The 20,794-nt window shown below is 41.2% G+C and overlaps 2 protein-coding genes and 1 pseudogene across 3 annotated transcripts; 2 read left to right on the top strand and 1 right to left on the bottom strand.

Annotated features, from left to right (window-relative positions):
* Positions 1-1,182: 1,182 nt before the first annotated feature.
* Positions 1,183-4,751, bottom strand: LOC311587182 (olfactory receptor 2AE1-like; the record flags this gene model as incomplete). Its single annotated transcript, XM_084763677.1, has 2 exons — positions 1,183-1,760; positions 4,745-4,751. 2 exons carry the CDS (start codon positions 4,749-4,751, stop codon positions 1,183-1,185), a joined length of 585 nt encoding a protein of 194 aa, XP_084619803.1.
* Positions 4,752-9,182: 4,431 nt separating this feature from the next.
* Positions 9,183-10,649, top strand: LOC311587183 (olfactory receptor 2AE1-like; annotated as a pseudogene). Its single transcript has 2 exons — positions 9,183-9,186; positions 9,850-10,649. The product of its transcript is annotated as an olfactory receptor 2AE1-like (transcript).
* A 4,244-nt stretch (positions 10,650-14,893) lies between these two features.
* Positions 14,894-15,829, top strand: LOC311587185 (olfactory receptor 2AE1-like; the record flags this gene model as incomplete). Its single annotated transcript, XM_084763678.1, has 1 exon — positions 14,894-15,829. The coding sequence occupies one exon, from the start codon at positions 14,894-14,896 to the stop codon at positions 15,827-15,829; it is 936 nt and encodes a 311-aa protein (XP_084619804.1).
* Between the last annotated feature and the right edge of the window lie 4,965 nt (positions 15,830-20,794).

Below are 20,794 nucleotides of genomic sequence, written 5' to 3' on the forward strand. Positions count from 1 at the left end.
GCCCTGGCCACTGTACCTTTCACAACCCTATGTTATAGCTACTTAAACTTCTTTATAGGACGTTTTCTGATCAAGAGAAAGCAAGTGGGCCTAATGGAAGAGGAAGTATGTCCTAAGTCCAAGTACAGAGGAGAAACAAAGGCATGAAGGCATCTTCAAAGTGCTTGCAAGCCAGCCCATGTCAATTAGTGGGCTGCAGGTTCCATGAAATGTACTGTCTCAGTAATATTAAGTGTCCACTAAGAATGTAACATTTATATAATTTTGGATTGTGTCATGGCTCTTTTTGCTAAAGGTCGTCTATTGTATATATGTGTAATAAGTTAAATGTATATGTAAAAAATTTAAAAAGTTTATTTAATAAAAAATAATAAGTGTCAGGGGACTAATGACATCTTATGTAAACCTACAATCTCCACATGTACTGTCAGACGCTGGTGTACACAGAGGTAAACACGTATACACAAATAAAGACTGATCCTGGTTGCTGCCTTCCAACCCCCACACTGTGGCAAGGTGTTCCTGTGCTCCCTAGCTTATGTTTTACTTGTTTTCAGGATCCAGAAATGGCTCTGTCTCAAAAATAGGACACTTCTCATGATGGAAGCTGGCTATAGCACTCTGAAATTTGGGGCACAGTGAATTTGATTTCTGCTCAGTGCTAGCCTGTCAACAGGAAAAGTGACTCACACACCAATCTCCACATGGGATTTAAGGCTTGTAAACACCATAGTTTGCTCCTGTGTGTAAACCTGCCTGGCTCACCTGTTGTGTGTAGGTGTGTGTGTGTGTGTGTGTGTGTGTGTGTGTGTGTATGTGTGAATGTGCACATATACATGTGTTACCCATGTATGTCTGCAGATGTGGAGCCCAGAGGTGGTAGCCAGCTTCTTCCCCAGTGGAACTCCTTCTTGTTTGCTGTAGCCAGTTTCTCAGTGAACGTAGAGCTTACCGATATTAGTAGACTGGTTGTCCAGGAAGCTTCTGGGATCATTCTGTCTCCCCATTCCCTACCTGCATCTGGGGCTATAAGTATCCATGACTATGCCCAACTTTTGATGTAGGTACTGTAACTTAGTCTGTAGAGTGCTTTCCCAGCCCACACGGAGCCCCAAAGTCAAACCGCATCACACATACCAAGTGGGATGTCACATGCTTATAACCCCAAGTGGAGAAAGCTGCTTAACTCCCAGAATGTATTAAAAGACAGTAGAACTGGTGGATGATTCCTGATCCACAGAAACGGAAGCTCATCAAGATGGCCGTGTGGATTAGGGAGTTCACAGATGCACCCAACCATGACATGACAGCCATCATCACTCCCACTCTTCTGCTCATGAGCACAGTGTAGTGTAAATGGTGGCAGATGGCAACATAGCAGTCATAGGACATGAAGGCCAGGAGGACACACTCTGCACCACCCAGAGACAGATACAGGAAGTGCTGGATACCACAGCACACAACGTAGATGGACTTCTTGCCAAACAGGTAGTTGCTAGCCATCTTGGCAACTGTTGTGGAGACGTGCATCTGATCCATGAGGGACAGCTGACTGAGCAGGAAGCACATTGGTGTGTGCAGATGGGAGTCAGAGCAGATGAGGAGGATGGTGAGGGTGTTGCCGCTCACTGCAGTAAAGAAGACCAGCATGGTGAAGAGGAAAAGACAATGGTGGTTGAAGGAGTCATCAAAGAGCCCTTGAAGGATGAAGTCTTCCAGAGAGGTCTGGTTCCACCTCCATGTGCTTTCTTCCTCATGTCCTGAGCAAACAGGAAGAGGACAGGACTGTGATGCAGAAACTACAACTTCAGAAATAATTTAGGAAGATAATTTGTATTTCATTTTTATTTTCATTGTGCATATTTGTTGTATATGCTAAGCACTGTTATATGTGTACATTTCTTTTTTAATTAATTTATTCATATTACATCTCAATTGTTAGCCCATCCCTTGTATCCTCCCATTCCTCCCTCCCTCCTGCTTCCCCCCTACTCCCCTCCTCTATATCTGTTACTGAAGGGGACCTCCTCCCCCTGTATATGCTCATAGGACATCGAGTCTCTTCTTGCTGATCTGTTATCCTTCCTCTGAGTGCCACCAGGCTTCCCCATCAAGGGGACGTGGTCAGAAATGGGGACCCAGAGTTTGTATGAAAGTCAGATCTCACTCACCACTCAACAGTGGAGAATGTCCTGTTAATCGGCTAGTTTTGGGTAGGGGTTCGAAGTTTACTGCCTATATTTTCCTTGGCTGGTGCCACAGTTGAGCAGGAAGGACCCCAGGACCCAGATCCACCTGTCATAATGTTCTTCTTGTAGGTTTCCCAGACCCTCTGGATGCTTCTATTTCCCCATTCTCCCATGCTTCTCTCACCTAAAGTCCCAATAAGATGTCTTCCCCTCTGACCCACTTTCCTGATAAGTAACATCTTTCATGGGACATGCCCCTTGGGCTAGTGTCTCTATATAAGTGAGTACATACCATTTGTCTCTTTTTGCTTCTGGGTGAACTCACTCATTATGATAATTTCTAGTTCAATCCATTTGTCCACAAACTTCTGGAATTCCTTGTTTTAAAGCTGAATAGTATTCCACTGTGTAAATGCACCACAGTTTCTTTATCCATTCTTCTACTGAGGGACACTTAGGCTGTTTTCATGTTCTGGCTATTATCAATAAGGCAGCTACAAACATGGTTGAGCATATATCCCTGTTGTGTGGTAGAGCATTTTCTGGGTATATTACAAGGAGTGGAATAGCTGGTTCTTGAGGGAGCCCTATTCCCATTTTTCTGAGAAAGCACCAGGTACATTTCCAAAGTGGTTGTACTAGTTTGCATTCCCACTCTCTCCACATCCTTGCCAACATGTGGTGTCACTCGAGTTTTTTATCTTAGCCATTCTGATGGGTGTAAGATATAATCTCAGTGTTGTTTTGATTTGCATTTCTCTGATGACTAATGAGGTCAAGCATTTCTTTAAGTGTTTCTCAGCCATTCAATATTCCTCTGTTGAGAATTCTCTGTTAAGTTCTGAGCCCCATTTCTCAATTGGGTTATTTGGTTTGGTAGTGTTTAATTTCTTGAGTTCTTTATATATTTTGGATATTAGAGCTTTGTCAGATGTAGAGTTGGTGAAGATCTTTTCCCAGTCTTGTAGGCTGTTGCTTTGTTCTGTTGACAGTGTCTTCTGCCTTACAGAAGCTTCTCAGCCTCATGAGATCCCATTAATTCATTGTTGACCTTAAGGCCTGGGCTGTTGGTGTTCTGTTCAGGAAGTTGTCTCCTGTGCCAATGTGTTCCAGGCTCTTCACCACTTTTTCATCTAACTGATTTAATGTCTCTGGTTTTATGTTGAGGTCTTTAATCCACTTGGACTTGAGTTTTGTGCATGGTGACAAATAAGGGTCTAATTGCATTTTTCTACATGTAGACATCCAGTTAGACCAGCACCATTGTTAAAGATGCTATCCTTTTTCCATTGAATAGATTTGGCTTCTTTGTCAAAAATCAAGTGAGCAAATGTGTGTGGATTCATTTCTGGGTCTTTGATTTGATTCCACTGATCAACCAGCCTGTTGCTGTGCCAGTACAATGCTGTTTTAATTACTGTTGCTTTATAGGACAACTTGAGATCGGGTATGGAGATTCCTCCAGAGGATCTTTTATTGTATAGGGTTGTTTTTGCTATTCTGGGTTTTTTGTTTCTCCATAGGAAGTTGAGAATTGATTTTCCAATATCTTCAAAATATTTTGTAGGTATTTTGATATGGATTGCCTTGAATCTGTAAACTGCTTTTGGTAATGTGACCATTTTTACTATGTTAATTCTCCCGATCCATGAACAAGATAGATCCCTCCATCTTCTGATGTTATCTTCAATCTCTTTCTTCAGAGATCTAAAGGTTTTTTCAAATAAGTGCTTTACTTGCTTGGTTAGAGTTACTCCTAGATATTTTATATTGCTTGTGGCTATTGTGAAGGGTGTAGTTTTCCTAATTTCTTCCTCTGCATGTTTGTCATTTGTATATAGGAAAGCTACTGACTTTTTGAGTTAATTTTGTATCCAGACAATTTGCTGAAGGTATTTAACAGCTGTAGGAGTTCTCCGGTGGAATTTTGGGGGTCATTTATATACACTATCATGTCACCTGTAAATAGGAATAATTTGACTTCTCCTTTACCATTTGGATCCCCTTGATCTCCTTTTGATGTCTTATTGCTCTGGCTAGAACTTCCAGTACTATATTGAAGAGATATGGAGAAAGTGGGCAGCCTTGTCTGGTCCCCGATTTTAGAGGGATTTCCTTGAGTATCTCTCCATTTGATTTAATGTTGGCTATTGGCCTGCTGTATATAGTCTTTATTATGTTTAGGTATGTACCTTGTATTCCCAATCTCTCCAGAACTTTAAACATGAATGGGTGTTGAATTTTGTCAAATGCTTTTTCTGCATCTAAGGAGATGATCATGTGGTTTTTCTCTTTCAGTTTTTTTATATGGTGGATTACATTGATGGATTTCCATATGTTAAACCATCCGTGCATGCCTGGAATGAAGCCTACCTGGTCATAGTGAATGATGCCTTTGATATGTTCTCATATTCCTTTTGCAAGTATTTTATTGAGTATTTTTGCATCGATGTTCATAAGAGAAATTGGTCTGAAATTCTCTTTTTTTGTTGAGTCTTTGTGGGATTTAGGTATCAACATGACTATGGCCTCAAAGAAAAAGTTTGGTAACGTACCATCCATTTCTATCTTTTGGAATAGCTTGAAGAGTATCAGTACTAGCATCTCTTTGAAGGACTGGTAGAATTCTGCCCTGAAACCATCTGGTCCTGGGCTTTTTTTTTGGTTGGGAGACTATCAATGATTGCTTCTAATTCTAGGCGAAATAGGTCTATTTAATTTGTTTATCTGATCTTGATTCAATTTTGGCAAATGGAATCTGTCGAGAAAGTTGTCCATTTCCCTTAGATTTTCAAATTTTGTGGCATAAATACCTTTAAAGTAGGTTCTTATGATTCTTTGTATTTCTTCGGTGTCTGTTGTTATGTGTCCTTTTTTATTTCTGATTTTGTTGATTTGGATAGCATTTCTCTGTCTTTTAGTTAGTTTGGCTAACAGTTTGTCTATCTTGTTAATTTTCTCAAAGAACTTGCTCTTGGTTTTGCTGATTCTTTGAATTGTTCTCTTTGTTTCTAATTTATTGGTTTCTGCCCTGAGTTTGATTATTTCCAGAAGTCTACTTCTCTTGGGTGTTTCTGCTTTTTTTCCTAGGGCTTCCAGATGTGTCATTACATTGTTTATATGGAATGTTTCCATATTCTTTTTAAAGGCACTTAGTGCTATGAATTTTCCTCTTAGCACTGCTTTCAATGTGTCCCACAAATTTGGCTATATTTTTCCATCATTTTCATTGAATTTTGGGAAGTCTTTTATTTCTTCCTTTATTTCTTCTGTGACCCATGTGTCATTAAGTGGAAAGTTGTTTAGTTTCCATGTGTGAGTAGACTTTTTGTTATTTCTGTTGTTGTTGAAGTCCAGCCTTAGACCATGGTGATCTGATAAGATACAAGGTATAATCCTTTGCATTTGGGTGAAAATTTCTGTAGATATCTGTTAGACCCATTTGATTCATGAAATTGGTTAATGAAGTTATTTCCTGGCTTAGTTTTTTATTCAAAGACCTATCCTTCTGTGAAAGTGGGGTGTTGAAGTCTCCCACTATTAATGTGTAGGGACTGATGAGTGGTTTAAGCTTTGTTAATAGATCTTTTACAAATGTGGGTACCCTTGTATTAAGAGCATAGATGTTCAAAATCTGATGTCTTCTTGGCTGACTTTACCTTTGATGAGTATGAAGTGTCTTTCCTCATCCCTTTTGATTGATTTTAGTTGAAAGTCTATTTTATTAGATATTAGAATGGCTACCCCAGCTTGCTTCTTGTGACCATTTGCTTGAAATATTTTTCCCCAACCTTTTACTCTGAGGCAATGTCTGTCCTTGTGGTTGAGATGTGTTTCTTGAATGCAGAAGAATGTTGGTTGTGTTTGTACATCCACTCAGTTAGTCTGTGTCTTTTTATTGGAGAATTGAGACCATTAATATTGAGAGATATTAATGACCAGTGACTGCTAAATCCCTTCATTTTTGCTATTTGTTACAGTCAAGATTTTGTGATGCTGTGATTTTGCGGTGGTGTAGTTATCTATTTCCTATGTAGTTTTGGTTGTAATTTGACCCTTTGGGGTGGAGTTTTCCTTCTTGTAACTTTTGTAAAGCCGGATTTGTGGCTAGGTACTGTTTGAATTTGTTTTTGTCATGGAATATCTTGTTTTCTCCATCAACGGTTATTGATAGTTTTGCTGGATATAGTAATCTTGCCTGGCATCTGTGTTCTCTTAGGGTTTGCAAGACTTCTGTCCAGGCCCTTCTGGCTTTCATGGTTTCTGCTGATAAGTCGGGAGTAATTCTGATAGGTTTGCCATCATATGCTACTCGGCCTTTTTCTCTTGCTGCTTTTAACATTTTTCCTCATTCTGTATATTTTGTGTTATTATTATTATGTGGTGGGAAGATTTTCTTTTCTGGTCCATTCTATTTGGTGTTCTGTAGGCCTCTTGTATGCTCGTGTGCATCACCTTCTTCATATTGGGGAAATTTTCTTCTATGATTCTGTTAAAGATATGTTCTGGGCTGTGGAGTTGGTTGTCCTCTCTTTCCTCAATACCTATTCTCAAGTTTCATCTTTTCATGGTGTTCTTGATTTCTTGGATGTTCTGTGTTAGGAAAATTTTCAGATTTAGCCTTTTCTTTGATGGTTGTTTCGAGTTCTATGATTGTATCTTCAAGTCCCGATAGTCATTCCTCCATTTCTTGCATTTTGTTAGATAAGGTCATCTCTGAGATGCTTGCTTTCTTCTCTGATGCCTCTCAATCACGGTTTTCTTCTGTGTGTTCCTTTATCATAGCTTCCATTTTTATCTTCAGGTCTTGAACTGCTTTAATGATTTCCTTCATCTGGTTATTTGTGTTTTTCTGAAATTCTTCAAGTGCCTCTTTATATGACTCTTTTAAATCTTCAGCCCTCTTGTTTGCCTCCTCCTGCATTTGTTTACAGATTTTATTCATTTCTTCCATTATCATCTTCCTTACTAAGGACTTGAGGTCATTTTCTTGTATATCGATTGTTTTTGGGTTCTCCGGGTTGTTTTCATTGGGATTGCTTGGATCTGGAGATGCCAAATTGTTTTGGGTTTTGTTAGCATTCTTTCGCTGTCCTCCTGTCATTTTGGTGTCTCTGATGTTGGGAGGTAGCTTTTAGTGACCTTCCCTGGTTGAGAATGGATAGTTGATGACTGATTATAGGTCGGGTGCCCTTGCCTGTGGGGATCAGGGAGTATTTCCCTGCAACAGGCAGGTGATCCAGTTTCCACTCCACATTTCTTTTTTATTATTTTATTTTGTATGTATGGATGCTTCTTTTATCTGTTGTCAGTGTACCACATGCATTCAGTGCATGAGGAGGCCAGAAAAGTGTGTTGGATCCCCTGGAACCAGAGATTCACAGGATTGTGAACTACCATGTGGGCACTGGGAATCAAATCTAAGTCGTCTGGAAGAGTAGCCAGTGGTCTTAAGTACTGAGTCATCATTTCAACCCTCAAATGTGGACATTTGATACAAGTTGACATCTCTTTCTAAGTATTTAACATCTCAAATTATTCAAATAATTGAACTTTATAGAGCAAGTCCACTCTAACATTCCAAAACATAAAAACTTTATATTTTCTTTTCTCATTATGAAGTACAAACATGTCTGTCTGTATAGATGTACATACATATGTATTTATAAATGTGCATTTTTTTTCGAGACAGAGTTTCTCAGTGTAGCCTTGGCTGTCCTGGATACAACGTGCATTGTTTCTTTGCTTTTATTATTTTTTTATTGTTTTACACATTTGTATAATGAATTTAGTCATTTCCTTACCTGCTTCAGTGCTCTTAACCACTGAACCATCATATCTTCAGCCTTAAGACCCCTTTCCATGCATTTTGTTTATTTACTTTAGTTAACACACAAAATAATAGATTTTTCCTTTTTTTCTTCTTTTTTCCTTCTTTTTTTGAGACAGGGTTTCTCTGTGTAACCTTGGCTATCCAAGGGTTGGTTTGTGGACCAAGCTGGCCTCAGACTCATGGAGATCTGCCTGTCTCTTCCTCCCACAGAGCTGGCATTACAGGCACTTGCCACCATGCCTCATTAAAATGGTGGCTATTATAATGACCTTTGCATACACACATTCAATTGTATTTTACTCATTTTACTGCATTAATATCTCTTATTGCCCCTCCCCCACTGTTGTCCTTATTCCCTACAATAGAGCACATTTTACTCTCTTATCATAAGTATATAACACATGTATATATACACATATGTTATATAGATTAAAAATCTAGATTCTTCAAACAAAAGAAGATATTTTTCTTTCTGAGTCTGGCTTATTTCACTTAACATGATCTACAGGACAATAGTTTTTTGGCTAATGACATACACTTGTAATTTGTTATGGCTGAATAAAACACCATTGTGTTTCTATAGCACAATTTCTTTGATCTGATCCCATATGGCTTCTTCATTGTAGCTTTACAATGAGAAGGAAATCAATGTATGGGAAATAGATGACAGTAAATAAAAACATGAAGGGATATGACATTTGCTTGTTTGACCCATAGACAAAGCGTCACTTGACATAATTTGCTCATGTATTCTACACAATTGAGATTTGGCCATGTATTCTACACAAATGAGATATAATCAAAAGTGAGGGTGGAAATGACTTGTCTCCATTTTATGACTTCATTTCTATAATAGGGCCCTTGGTGAAACCCTCAAGCTGGTCCACTGTGTGAGAAAGAATAGATGTTTCTCAAACTGTTCTTAAATAGTAGAATATAGAATTATGAGAAAGGCCTGGATTTAAAAATGAAAAACAAGCCAGAGACACTAGAGTGATTTCTCTGTAAAGTTAGTTGGTCTCCAGAGAGAATGGTCCCATGTTATCATCAGAGTCAACTTCCCCAAAATAACTCATTTCCCTCACTCCAACATAGAAAAGTTTGAATAAAATCTTTAGGGGTCCTTATCTCTGTGTGAGGAATGTAAATTAATTAGTGTCATGGGTAATATCTCCCAGAAAAGTTCCAAGATGTGTCATTTGGGTGAAAATCCCAGATGCCATTTACACATTGTCTGTCTGTCCCAGCAGAAATCATAAGTCCTCCAAGATGGGGACCATTCCATTCCTCATGTCATAGTTGGTGCTCCTCTTTCCTTGTGCTTGGTTCATGTCCAGCCATATCTGTTTTGAATCCTGGATCACTGGTTAAGAGCACTGGGTGCTCTTCCAGAGGACCAAGGTTCAATTCCTAGCACTGTTAAAAGAGGATCTGACACCCTCCCACATACAGGCAAAATACCAATGTGCATAAAAATTAATTTTTTAAAAAGATTCGAAAGATAATATGTGACTGATCATCAACGATTTCAAAGTCAAGAGAAGAAAAAAAAGTAAAAAGAAGGGAAAAAAAACCTCTATTTCTTTGTGTGCTACCTAAAGTAAATAAATAAAATGCAAAAAAAAGGGTCTTAAGGTTGGAGATATGATGGTTCCGTGGTTAAGAGCACTGAAACAGGCAGGGAAATGACTAAACTCATTATACAAATATGTAAAACAATAAAAGCAAAGAAACAATACACATTGTAAATATATATATTTACAATATATATTATTTCTGAAGTTGTAGTTTCTGCATCACAGTCCTGTCCTCTTCCTGTTTGCTCAGGATATGAGGAAGGGAGCACATGGAGGTGGGACCAGACCTCTCTGGAAGACTTCATCCTTCAAGGGCTCTTTGATGACTCCTTCAATCACCATTGTCTTTTCCTCTTCACCATGCTAGTCTTCCTTACCTCAGTGAGTGGCAACAGCCTCACCATCATCCTCATCTGCTATGACTCCTGTCTGCACACACCAATGTACTTCCTGCTCAGTCAGCTGTCCCTCATGGATCTGATGCACGTCCTCACAACCATGCCCAAGATGGCTACCAACTACCTGTCTGGCAAGAAGTCCATCTCCTTTGTGGGCTGTGGAGTCCAGCACTTTATCTGTTTGTGGGCAGTGCAGAGTGTGTCCTCTTGGCCCTCATGTCCTCTGACCACTTTGTTGCCATCTGCCACTCATGAGCACAAGAGTGGGAGTGATGATGGCTGTCATGTCATGGTTGGGTGCATCTGTGAACTCCCTAATCCACACGGCCATCTTGATGAGCTTCCATTTCTGTGGATTGAGAGTCATCCACCACTTCTACTGTGAATATCCAGCTGTTGTGAAGCTGGTGTGTGGGGACATCACTGTGTATGAGAACACAGTGTACGTCAGCAAACTTGCACGTCTTCTCCTCCCCATCATTCTCATCTCTGCAGCTTATGGATTCATTCTCAACAGTGTCTTCTAATGCATTCTGGGAGTTCAACAGCTTTCTCTACTTGCGGTTATAAGCATGTGACATCCCACTTGGTGTGTGTGATGCTATTTGACTTTGGGGCTTCATGTGGGCTGGGAAAGCACTCTACAGACTAAGTTACAACACCTACATCAAAAGTTGGATATAATCATGTACACCTATCGCCCCAGCTTCAGGTAGGAAATGGGGAGATAGAATAATCCCGGAAGCTTCCTGGACAGCTAGTCTAGTAATATCAGTAAGCTCTAGGTTCATTGAAAAACTGTTTATAGCAAACAAGATGGAGTTTACTAAGGAAGAAGGTGGCTACCACCTCTGGGCTCCACATCTATAGACATGCATGGCTAATACATACATATATGCACATTCATAACACACACATGCACACACACACACACACACACACACACACACACACACACACACACACACCTATAAACACAAGGTGAGCCAAGCACCCTTGCTACCAAAAGAACGGCAAGTTTACCCACAGGAACAAACTAAGGTTTTACAAGCCTTAAATCCAGTGTGGAGATTGGGGTGTGAGTCACTTTTCCTGTGTGACAGGCTAGCACTGCAGCAGAAATCAAATTCACTGTGCCTCAAATTTTAGAGTGCCATAGCCAGTTTCCATAATGAAAAGTGGCCTATTTTTGAGACTGAACTATTTTTGGATTCTCAAAATAAGTCTAAAAAAAAAGCCAGGGAGCACATGGACTTAGGGCATGCTTCCTCTTACATTAGGACCACTTGCTTTCTCTTCATCAGAAAATGTCCTGCAAAGAAGTTTAAGTAGCTATAAGATTAGGATACAGAGGGTAAAGTGGATAGGATACTGTCATCTGTGGTGAGTGTGGAGTTGCATCACTGGTGGACTCTCTTACGGAGAGTTGGTGTTAAAAGCCTATGGTAGGCTGATTTCCAATCGACCCTATCTATGGAGTTTATAGCCTCTCGGGATGGAGAGACTTGAGCCTATCTGGTGGACTAAGTTACAGCCAAAGCTTCTTTCCTCCCACAGGATGATGGCTTACACGTGAGCAGTATCTGACAGTACTGAGACTTGCAGGCACCATGACTGATTGATTCTCTTGAGTCTTGCAATACAGAGATCAATGCGCTGTTTGCTTCTTTGCACTCTAGGGAACCCTCTTCATTAGATGTTTGCTCAGGCTTTGTCAGGACGGTTGGATGGAAAGAGGCAAGAGAGATCTTTATTCCAAAACAGAACACATAACTCCAGCAAATGTTCATTATGGTTAATTGATCCCTAGTGAGAACATTCCTACATTGGCCCCAAGGCAAACTATTTCCAGATACCTTATTCCTTTGACCCCACAAACAATCTCCAAGTAAATCAAGACTTAGGGAATTCATCTCTCACAGTGAAGAGCAAATAATAGTTGGTGTCTGTGATAAGTGTTCCCAGAAGAGATCCAGAATGTGTCCTTTGTGGGAAAGTCCCCACGTTGTCAATTCAGCTTTGTCAAATTGGCTTAGCTGTGCCCGTGGGCCCTCTGGGCTTGGAGCAGTTTCATTTCTAATAGAGGATGCTCTTCTTCCCTCATGGCTGGCTCACACCAGGCCATGTCTTTAGCTACAGTTAGGAAATACTTGTACAGTCTGAAAGGGGCTTCTTGACTGGATATACTGAATTAAACCTTCATAATAGAAGGATGCGAGGATAGCTCTAAGAAGAGACTTTTTAGTATCTAAAACATCAGGGATATCCAAATCCTATTTTTTCCTGGCTTTGGGAATGTGAGGATTGAAACTGTGCCACATCCCTGAAAATTCCTATTGCCCTACTCTTGAGCTAGGTTAGAGAGGTCTGCAATAGCAGCTTAGAGTCAGAGGGAACATTCTGCATGAGTGTACTGCCCAAATCCCTTGGGTGGAAGAAACCTTGTTGCTCAGTCCACCCTGTCAATAGGCTGACAATGATATAGACGTGAGTGAGATTGTCCTGCTGTTTGCTGGAAGGGTTCCGAGTGTGAACGCTGGCTGTGGGAAGTGAGACAGAACCATAGGTCCTGCTTTTCCTGTGATGCTGCTATTGGGGTAATTATTGAAACTCCACTTGTTAGTGACTATCTCCAGGGTTGGAGATGGAAGTGTAATGTGAACCTCGGGAAAAGCTTGTTTGGAGGGAAGAGTAGCCAGTGGGGGGGGGGGGTAGACTGTCCTGCCAGCTCCATTGCACACATATTTGTGTTTTGAGCCCAGGCCTCTGCTGAGGAATTTGCAGGTATGACAATATTAGGCTTGTGGTGTCCTGGAAACTGTTATAAGTAATTTGGCTCCTGTCAGCTTTCTCATGTGTCACGGGTGTCACTGAGGCAGCTCAGGTGGACAGCTTCCTGAGAAGGCAGAGAAAAATGTCTTTGGTGGGCCAGGAGAGGAATGTTAGGAAATATTTAGGGGAGAAATACAGCAAGGAAGCAGAAAATGATGTACTTCTGGAGTGGGTGTCCACTGAGACCACTGGATGGACATGAGTGGGAAATGAGAATGAGAAGAGTGTGTGGATAAGTACGTGTGTGCGCAGGAAGCTCAGCTGCTCAGGGAATTAGAGGTAGCATAGGAGAACTTAGTCCATGCCTCTAAAATTTGTTGTATGTATGTACGTATGTATGTATATATGTGTGTGCATGCCGGTCAACGTTAAGCGTATGTAGGACAGAGGACAACTTGTATGAGTTTGTTTCTTTTCTTCCATCACTTGGACCCTGAGTATTAAATTCAGATTATCAAACTTGGAGGAAGGTTCCTTCACCAATGAAGCACCTTCTGAACTTAAGGTTCATGTGTTAATCCTCATAGGGTGAGACAGAAAAATCATTGTATAGTGATAGCTAAAGTTGAGATGTTGAGCTGCCTTTGTCAGGATGCCATGATTTGTTGGTTAAATCATACTTTGAATAATGAATTTAGCTATGAGTTCTTTGTTTGACAATATAAACCATCTGCAAGATATGATGATCTTAGGAGATAACTATTAATTGTCCGTGAGAATTTTCTCCAGGAGCACATCACATACACACACACACACACACACACACACACACACACACACACACACACAGCGTCTACTCTCCCTAGAATCCATGACAGACCAAAGAAATGATTATACTAAAGTTCAATTTGGTGAGACAATGAGTTTATTGGAGTCTGGGAGAGTGGCTACTTGCAGGAGCAGGATGAACTGAAAAGTAGCAGCACATCAGAAAAGCTTATCCCAACACCGGGGAAGATTCATGAGATCTACAGTGCTCTGAAGCTCTCTGTATGACCTGCAGGCTGCCCCAGCGGTAGGAGAGTCTCTTCTTAGCAACTTGGCTGGTCAGAGTCTTCTGCCCCAGCAGATGTTTACTGTTTACACACTCTAGGGAACAGAAGGGACCCTTAAGATTTCAGCTTTCCTAGATGGGTGAAATTGATTTACTTCCTAAGTTTCAGGAGGCTCTTCTCTCCTTCATGGAGGGAGTGTTTCACTTAGGAGGAAATTGCTTGAGGGACAGAGACAGATAGGGAGAGAGAGAGTGAGAGATAGAGATAGAGATAGATAGATAGAGAGAGAGAGAGAGAGAGAGAGAGAGAGAGAGAGAGAGAGAGAAGGGGGAGAAGGGAGAGGGAAGAGAGAGGTGAGGACTGGATAAAGCAAAAAATGGGGAAGCTTGGCTGAAGAAAGGCTACAATCCTAGTTTCTTTTGTTCATGATTCACAATTTTATGGGCACAAATATATGCTGGATACATCTCTGGCTCATTTTCTGGAGCACAGACATAGATGCTTGGTTATGTTTCGTCTTACTAGTCATGTTTCTTTAAACCATCAGATCTCAACCTGTTGGTTTCTACCAAAAATATCAGCATTACAATTCACAGCAGTAGCTAAATTGCAGTTATGAAGTAGCAACAAAAAGTTTTATTCTTTGGAGTTGCCATGACATGAGGAACTATATTAAAGGGTATCACTAATAGAAGGTTGAGAACCATTGCTTCAAACTGTACTTGATCACTATGAAATTCAGTGACTTATATGGCTGTCCCATGTAGGACTAAAACTTGCTAATCTTTTAAGAAAAGCAGGGTGCAGAAATACCACCTTTCCCTCCCGACATTTCCTTATATGTGGACAATGTATCTTGAAAAAGTATAATAGATAAATACTTGTACAAAAATGTCTGCATCTGATCCAGTATATGTCAAATGAATTTATACAATATTTCTAAAAAATGTGCAAAAGAAAGGGGAAATTTTCACTTTTTTCCTGCATAGGAAGTTCTTATTGTGAAGTTGTGTTTCTTGCATCACCCTTCTGCCTTATCTCTGTTCCCACAGGAGGTGAGGAAGAGAGCATGTGGAGGTGGAACCAGACCTCTCTGGAAGACTTTATCCTTCAAGGGCTCTTCGATGACTCCTTCAACCACCATTGTCTTTTCCTCTTCACCATGCTGGTCTTCCTTACCGCAGTGAGTGGCAACACCCTCACCATCCTCCTCATCTGCTATGACTCCCGTCTGCACACACCAATGTACTTCCTGCTCAGCCAGCTGTCCCTCATGGATCTGATGCACGTCCTCACAACCGTCCCCAAGATGGCTAGCAACTACCTGTCTGGCAAGAAGTCCATCTCCTTTGTGGGCTGTGGGGTCCAGCACTTCCTCTATCTGTTTGTGGGCAGTGCAGAGTGTGTCCTCCTAGCCCTCATGTCCTATGACCGCTATGTTGCCATCTGCCGCCCCTTACACTACACTGTGCTCATGAGCACAAGAGTGGGAGTGATGATGGCTGTCATGTCATGGTTGGGTGCATCTGTGAACTCCCTGATCCACACGGCCATCTTGATGAGCTTCCGTTTCTGTGGGTCAAGGGTCATCCACCACTTCTACTGTGAATATCCAGCTGTTGTAAAGCTGGTGTGTGAGGACATCACTGCCTATGAGAACATAGTATACATCAGCAGCATTATACTTCTTCTCCTCCCCATCATTCTTATCTCTACATCCTATGGATTCATTCTCCACAGCGTCATTCAGATGCGTTCAGTTGGGAGTAAGAAGAATGCCTTTGCCACATGCAGCTCTCACCTCATGGTGGTTTCCCTTTGGTTTGGTGCATGCATATTCTCCTACATGAGACCTAGGTCCCAGCACACCCCATTGCAGGACAAAGTTGGTTCCGTTTTCTACAGCATCGTTACTCCCACTCTGAATCCCTTGATTTACACTCTCCGCAATAAGGATGTGGCTAAGGCTCTGAAGAAACTGTTGAGGAGAGACCTTCTCACCTAGTGGCTGCAATTGTAGCTTTCCAGAATGTATATTTGAGTAGGATTTGCCTTAATCTGATATGAGCAAAATTCTGATGTTTTTTGATTAGCGCATCAATAACATGGATAATGTGTAATTCTACTATTTTAATAGTATTTCCATTATCCAATCTGATAGAACAACTGCCACCATCTTAGAAGCTTAACATGAACTTCCTGAAGCAGAAATTCAATCATCTGTCCACACACAGTCCCCATTTCCCCCTCTTAACTCAGTAAATTTCATATCCTGTTAGAGAAATTCATTCACTACTCAGGTGGTGTGAGCCCTTGGGTTTTCTAAAATAAGTTTTTAGCTTCCATTAACTTTAGATTCTTTGGTTTTGTCTTTTATTTTATAACACAAACACCTTGGGTACATATGATGAAGCTCTTCAACAACTAAGGATAAAGTCAGACCAAAACACAAATCGAATACAAAAAAATAAAGAAATAAAAACTTTTGAGCCGGGCGTGGTGGCGCACGCCTTTAATCCCAGCAGAGGCGGGTGGATCGCTGTGAGTTCGAGGCCAGCCTGGTCTACAAAGTGAGTCCAGGACAGCCAAGGTTATACAGAGAGACTCTGTCTCGAAAAACCAAAAAAAAAAAAACTTTTGAAAGGAGGAATAGGGAATGGAGCTCAGTTGGTAGAGTTTTTTGCCTAACATTCATGAAATCCTGGCTTACCTCTCCAGGAGTGGGTGGAATTGGGCCTGGTAGTAGATCTCAGAACTCATGGAGATCAGAAGTTTATATTCATCATCATGTACAGAGTGAGGGCCAGTCTCAAAATTAACCAACCCAAACAAAACCAACCAACGGGTCAACTGCCAAGAAGACATGTAAAGGCTAATGGGATTCCCCAAAGTATTAGCATGCACCATGATGGGCTCTAGAGAAGGCTTCAAGCACTGTCTGGAGTAAGTATGGCAGGAGTGGATATCCTTGCCCTGTTCCTGAATTTTTTTTGGCACTGATGTTTTGCCTGCATGTATGTTTATGTGAGGTTGCTGCATCCTCTGGAACTGGAGTTACAGACACTTTGAGCTCTCATGTAAGTGCTGGGAATTGAACCTGGGTCTTCTGGAAGAACAGCCAGTGCTCTTAACTGCTGACTCACCTCTCCAGGCACCTTCCTTGCTCCTGATTTTAATGGAATTGATTCAAGTTTCTTTCTGTTTAGCATGATTTTGGCTGTTGGCTTGCTGTAAATGGTCTTTCTTTTTAAATTTACATTAGTAGTCTGTATCCATCTATGTCTGTGTGAGGGTGTCAAGTCCCTGGAGCTGGAATTACAAAACAGTAGTGAGCTACCACGTGGGTGCTGGGATTTGAACACAGGTCCTTTGGAAAAGCAGCCAGCTCTCTCAAACACTAAGCCATCTCTTCAGCCTCTAAATGGTCTTTCCTATGTTGACGGATATTCCTTGTATCGCTAATTTCTCATGCATTTGATTTTACTAACATATGTTGGACTTTTCTCCATCTAATGAGATGATCATGTGGCTTTTTTGTATCTAGGATGTTTATGTGGTGGATTATGTTTTTGTGTGTTGGACTATCTCTGAATCTCTGGGGTGATACCAATCACGGTGGGTAAATAATGAACCCCATTACTAGCTGTCCAGGTCAGAGTGTTCTGCCTTGAAACTATATATGAACAAACAGCAATAATGGACTCAGTAGGTTGTATTTATTGATTTCTGTATGTTAAAAATATAATATTACACTCCTTGGAATATACCCAGAAGATACTCCAGCACACAACAAAGACATATGTTCAACTATGTTCATAGAAGCCTTATTCATAATAGCCAGAACATGGAAACAGCCTAAGTGTTCCTCACTAGAAGAATGGATAGAGAAACTGGTACATTTACACTATGGAATACTACTCAGCTATTAAAAAGAAGAAATCCCAAAATTTGTGGACAAATGGATGGAAATAGAAATGATCATAATGAGTGAGTTAACCCAGAAGCAGAAAGACTCAAATGGTACATACTCACTTATATATAGACACTAGCCAAAGGGGCGTATCCTATGAAAGACCCAATTTACCAGGAAATTGGGATAGATGAGAGGACATCTTCTTGGGACTCTAGGTGAGAGAAGTATGGGAGAATGGGGAAATAGGAAGAACCAGCAGGTCCTAGAATCCGACAAGCAGAACATTATGATGTGCAGATTCAGGCCTAGGAGTTCCTCTCAAACTACTGCACCAACCAAGGACAATACATGCAGTAAGCACTGAAGCCCTATCCAGATCCAAGCAATAGACAGTGCATTCTCCACAGGTGAGTGGAGAGCGAGGGATGACTCTCACATGAGCTCCGGTGCCCCATATTTGACCACATCCCTTTGATGGGGAGACCCAGAACCACTCAGAGGAAGAATAGCAGGCTACCAAGATGAGACTTGATAGCCTATGATCATATAGAGGAAGAGGAGGTAGCCCTCAGTCGCAGATATTGGGGAGGGGATTAGGGTAAAGTGGGAGGGAGAGAGAATGGGAGACTACAAGGGATGGGATTATAATTGAGAGGTAATCTGAATCAGTTAATTAAATTTTTAAAAATTAAAGAGATTAACTTGAAAAATCCAAGTAAAAAGGTTAGATAAATGTCAAGAATCTGCTCATTTTCAAACCTCATTATCATTTGTGTAGAGTACTAAATATTGTTCATACCAAGTTTAATATAAGTAACTAAGTGTTAAAAAAAAAAAGTACTATCAACTTGAGAGTGGTGTCATAGCGGGGAATTTCAAGGGAGGTGTCTGGGGGATTTTGGGAGAGAAAAAGGTGGGTGGAGTGACATAATTCTACCTAAATTAGAAATTTTCATATCTTTCTTTTCTGTTTTACAGTCTGGTAGTATATATTTTTAGTTTTGGCTGTACTGCTTTTTTTTATTTTACTAATTTGTGCCCTGAGTTTATTGCTTCTGATCCATAAATTTTTGGTATTAATTTTTATTGTTTCTCTAGACTCCAAAGTGTGTCATTGAGTTATTGATTCTAGAGCTCTCTATTGTTCTGATGTAGGTACTTAGTGCGATGAACTTGTTGCCTCCTAGAATTTCCTCCACAAGTTTGGGTATGTTATGTTTCTCTCTCCCTCTCCTTCTCCGTCTTCCTCTCCCTCTCCCTCTCCCTCTCCCTCTCCCTCTCCCTCTCCCTCTCCCTCCCCCTCCCCCCAACTCTCCCTCTCCCTCCTCCCTCTTCTCTCTCTCTCTCTCTCTCTCTCTCTCTCTCTCTCTCTCTCTCTCTCTCTCTCTCTTTTCCTTTGGGTTTTTTTGAGGCAGGGTTTCTCTGTGTAACAAGACCTGGCTGACCTTGACTTCCTTCATAGACCATGATGGCCTTGAACTCAAAGAGATCTGCCAGCCTCTACCTTCTGAATGCTGGGATTGAAGGCATGCACCATCATGCCTGGCTGTATTTTCACTTTCATTCAATTTTTGAAAGTTTTAAATTGCCTTCTTTTTTCTTATTTAAAAATTCTATTCACTTTATGTTCCAGTTGTAACCCTCTTTCTCATCTGCTCCTGGTACCACCTTCCCTTCCCCTTCCCTCTTCCCTCCTCCCCTAATTCCTCTACTCTGGTCCTCAGAGAGGAGGAGCCCTTCTCAACCCTAACAACTGACCACAGCCTATCAAGTCTAATCAGGACTCCCTGCATCCACTTCCTCTGTGGCATGATAAGGCACACAATCAGGGGGAAGTGATCCAAGTGTAGGTGACAGAGCCCATGGCAGGGGCATGCCCTGCTTGCCTTAGTCAGAGCCAATATGAACATTGAGGTGTCTATCAGCTACATCTGTGTTGGGGTCCTAGGTGCTCTCCTTGCATGGTCGTGGTTTGATGCATCAGTTTCCACACAACCTACCCCAGGCCTAGATTTGTTGATTCTGTCGGTCTTCTGTGGAGCTCCTGACGTCTCTGGCTCCTTCTATCTGACCCTCAACTCTTCCATATGACTCCCTGTGCTCTGCACAAAGTTTGGTTGTGAGGCTCAGCTTCTGATTCGATCCGCTGCTGAGTAGAATCTTTCAGAAGACTTCTATTGTAGGCTCCAGTCCTATTTCCATTCTCCAATGATTCCCAGTGTCTATTCTATTTGTCCTTCTGAATGAAAAGTAAGCATCCTTCCTAAGGTCCTCCTTGTTACTTAGCTTCTTTAGGTCTGTGGATAGTAGTGTTGTTATGCTGTATTGTGTGCCTAATATGCACTTCTAAGTGAGTATACACCATGTGTGTCCTACTGGTCTGGGTTAACTCACTCAGGATGACCTTTTCCAGCTCCATTTATTTCATGATGTCCTTAGTTTTTATAGCTGAATACTATTCCATTGTATAGATGTGCCACAGTTTCTTTATCCATTCTTTGGTTGAGGGACATCTAGGTTGTTTCCAGATTCTGGCCATTACAAATAATGCTCCTATGACCATAGTTGAGCAAATGTCCTTGTTGTATGATAAAGTGTCTTTTGGATATATATCCAAGAGTGGTATTGCTGGGTTTGAGGTAGAGCTGTCCCTAATTTTCTGAGAAGCCACCAGATCACTTTCCAAAGTGGTTATACAAATTTACACTCCCACCAGCAATGGAAGAGTGTTCTCCTTCTCCATAGTCTCAACAGGTGGTGCTGGTACTTGAGGGTTTTCCCCTTTTATAAAGGTTTATTTATTTGTTTGTTTGTTTATTCACTTTACATCCTGGTCTTAGCCCCATCCCTCCTCACCTCTCAGTGCCACCTTTCCGCCCTCTCCCACTTCCCTCTCCCCTGTTCCTCAGAAAAGAGGAGCCCCCTTTCCAGTCCTCCCTGGCTCATCAAGTCATATCAGGACTGAACATGCCCTCTTCCCCTCTGGCCTGTCAGGGAAGTCCTGCCAGGCAGAAGTGATTGAAAAACTGTCAGAGAGAGCCATCACTTTCCTTACTA

This window comes from Acomys minous, assembly GCF_964271855.1.
Source record: "Acomys minous genome assembly, chromosome: 16".
Lineage (NCBI taxonomy): Eukaryota > Metazoa > Chordata > Mammalia > Rodentia > Muridae > Acomys > Acomys minous.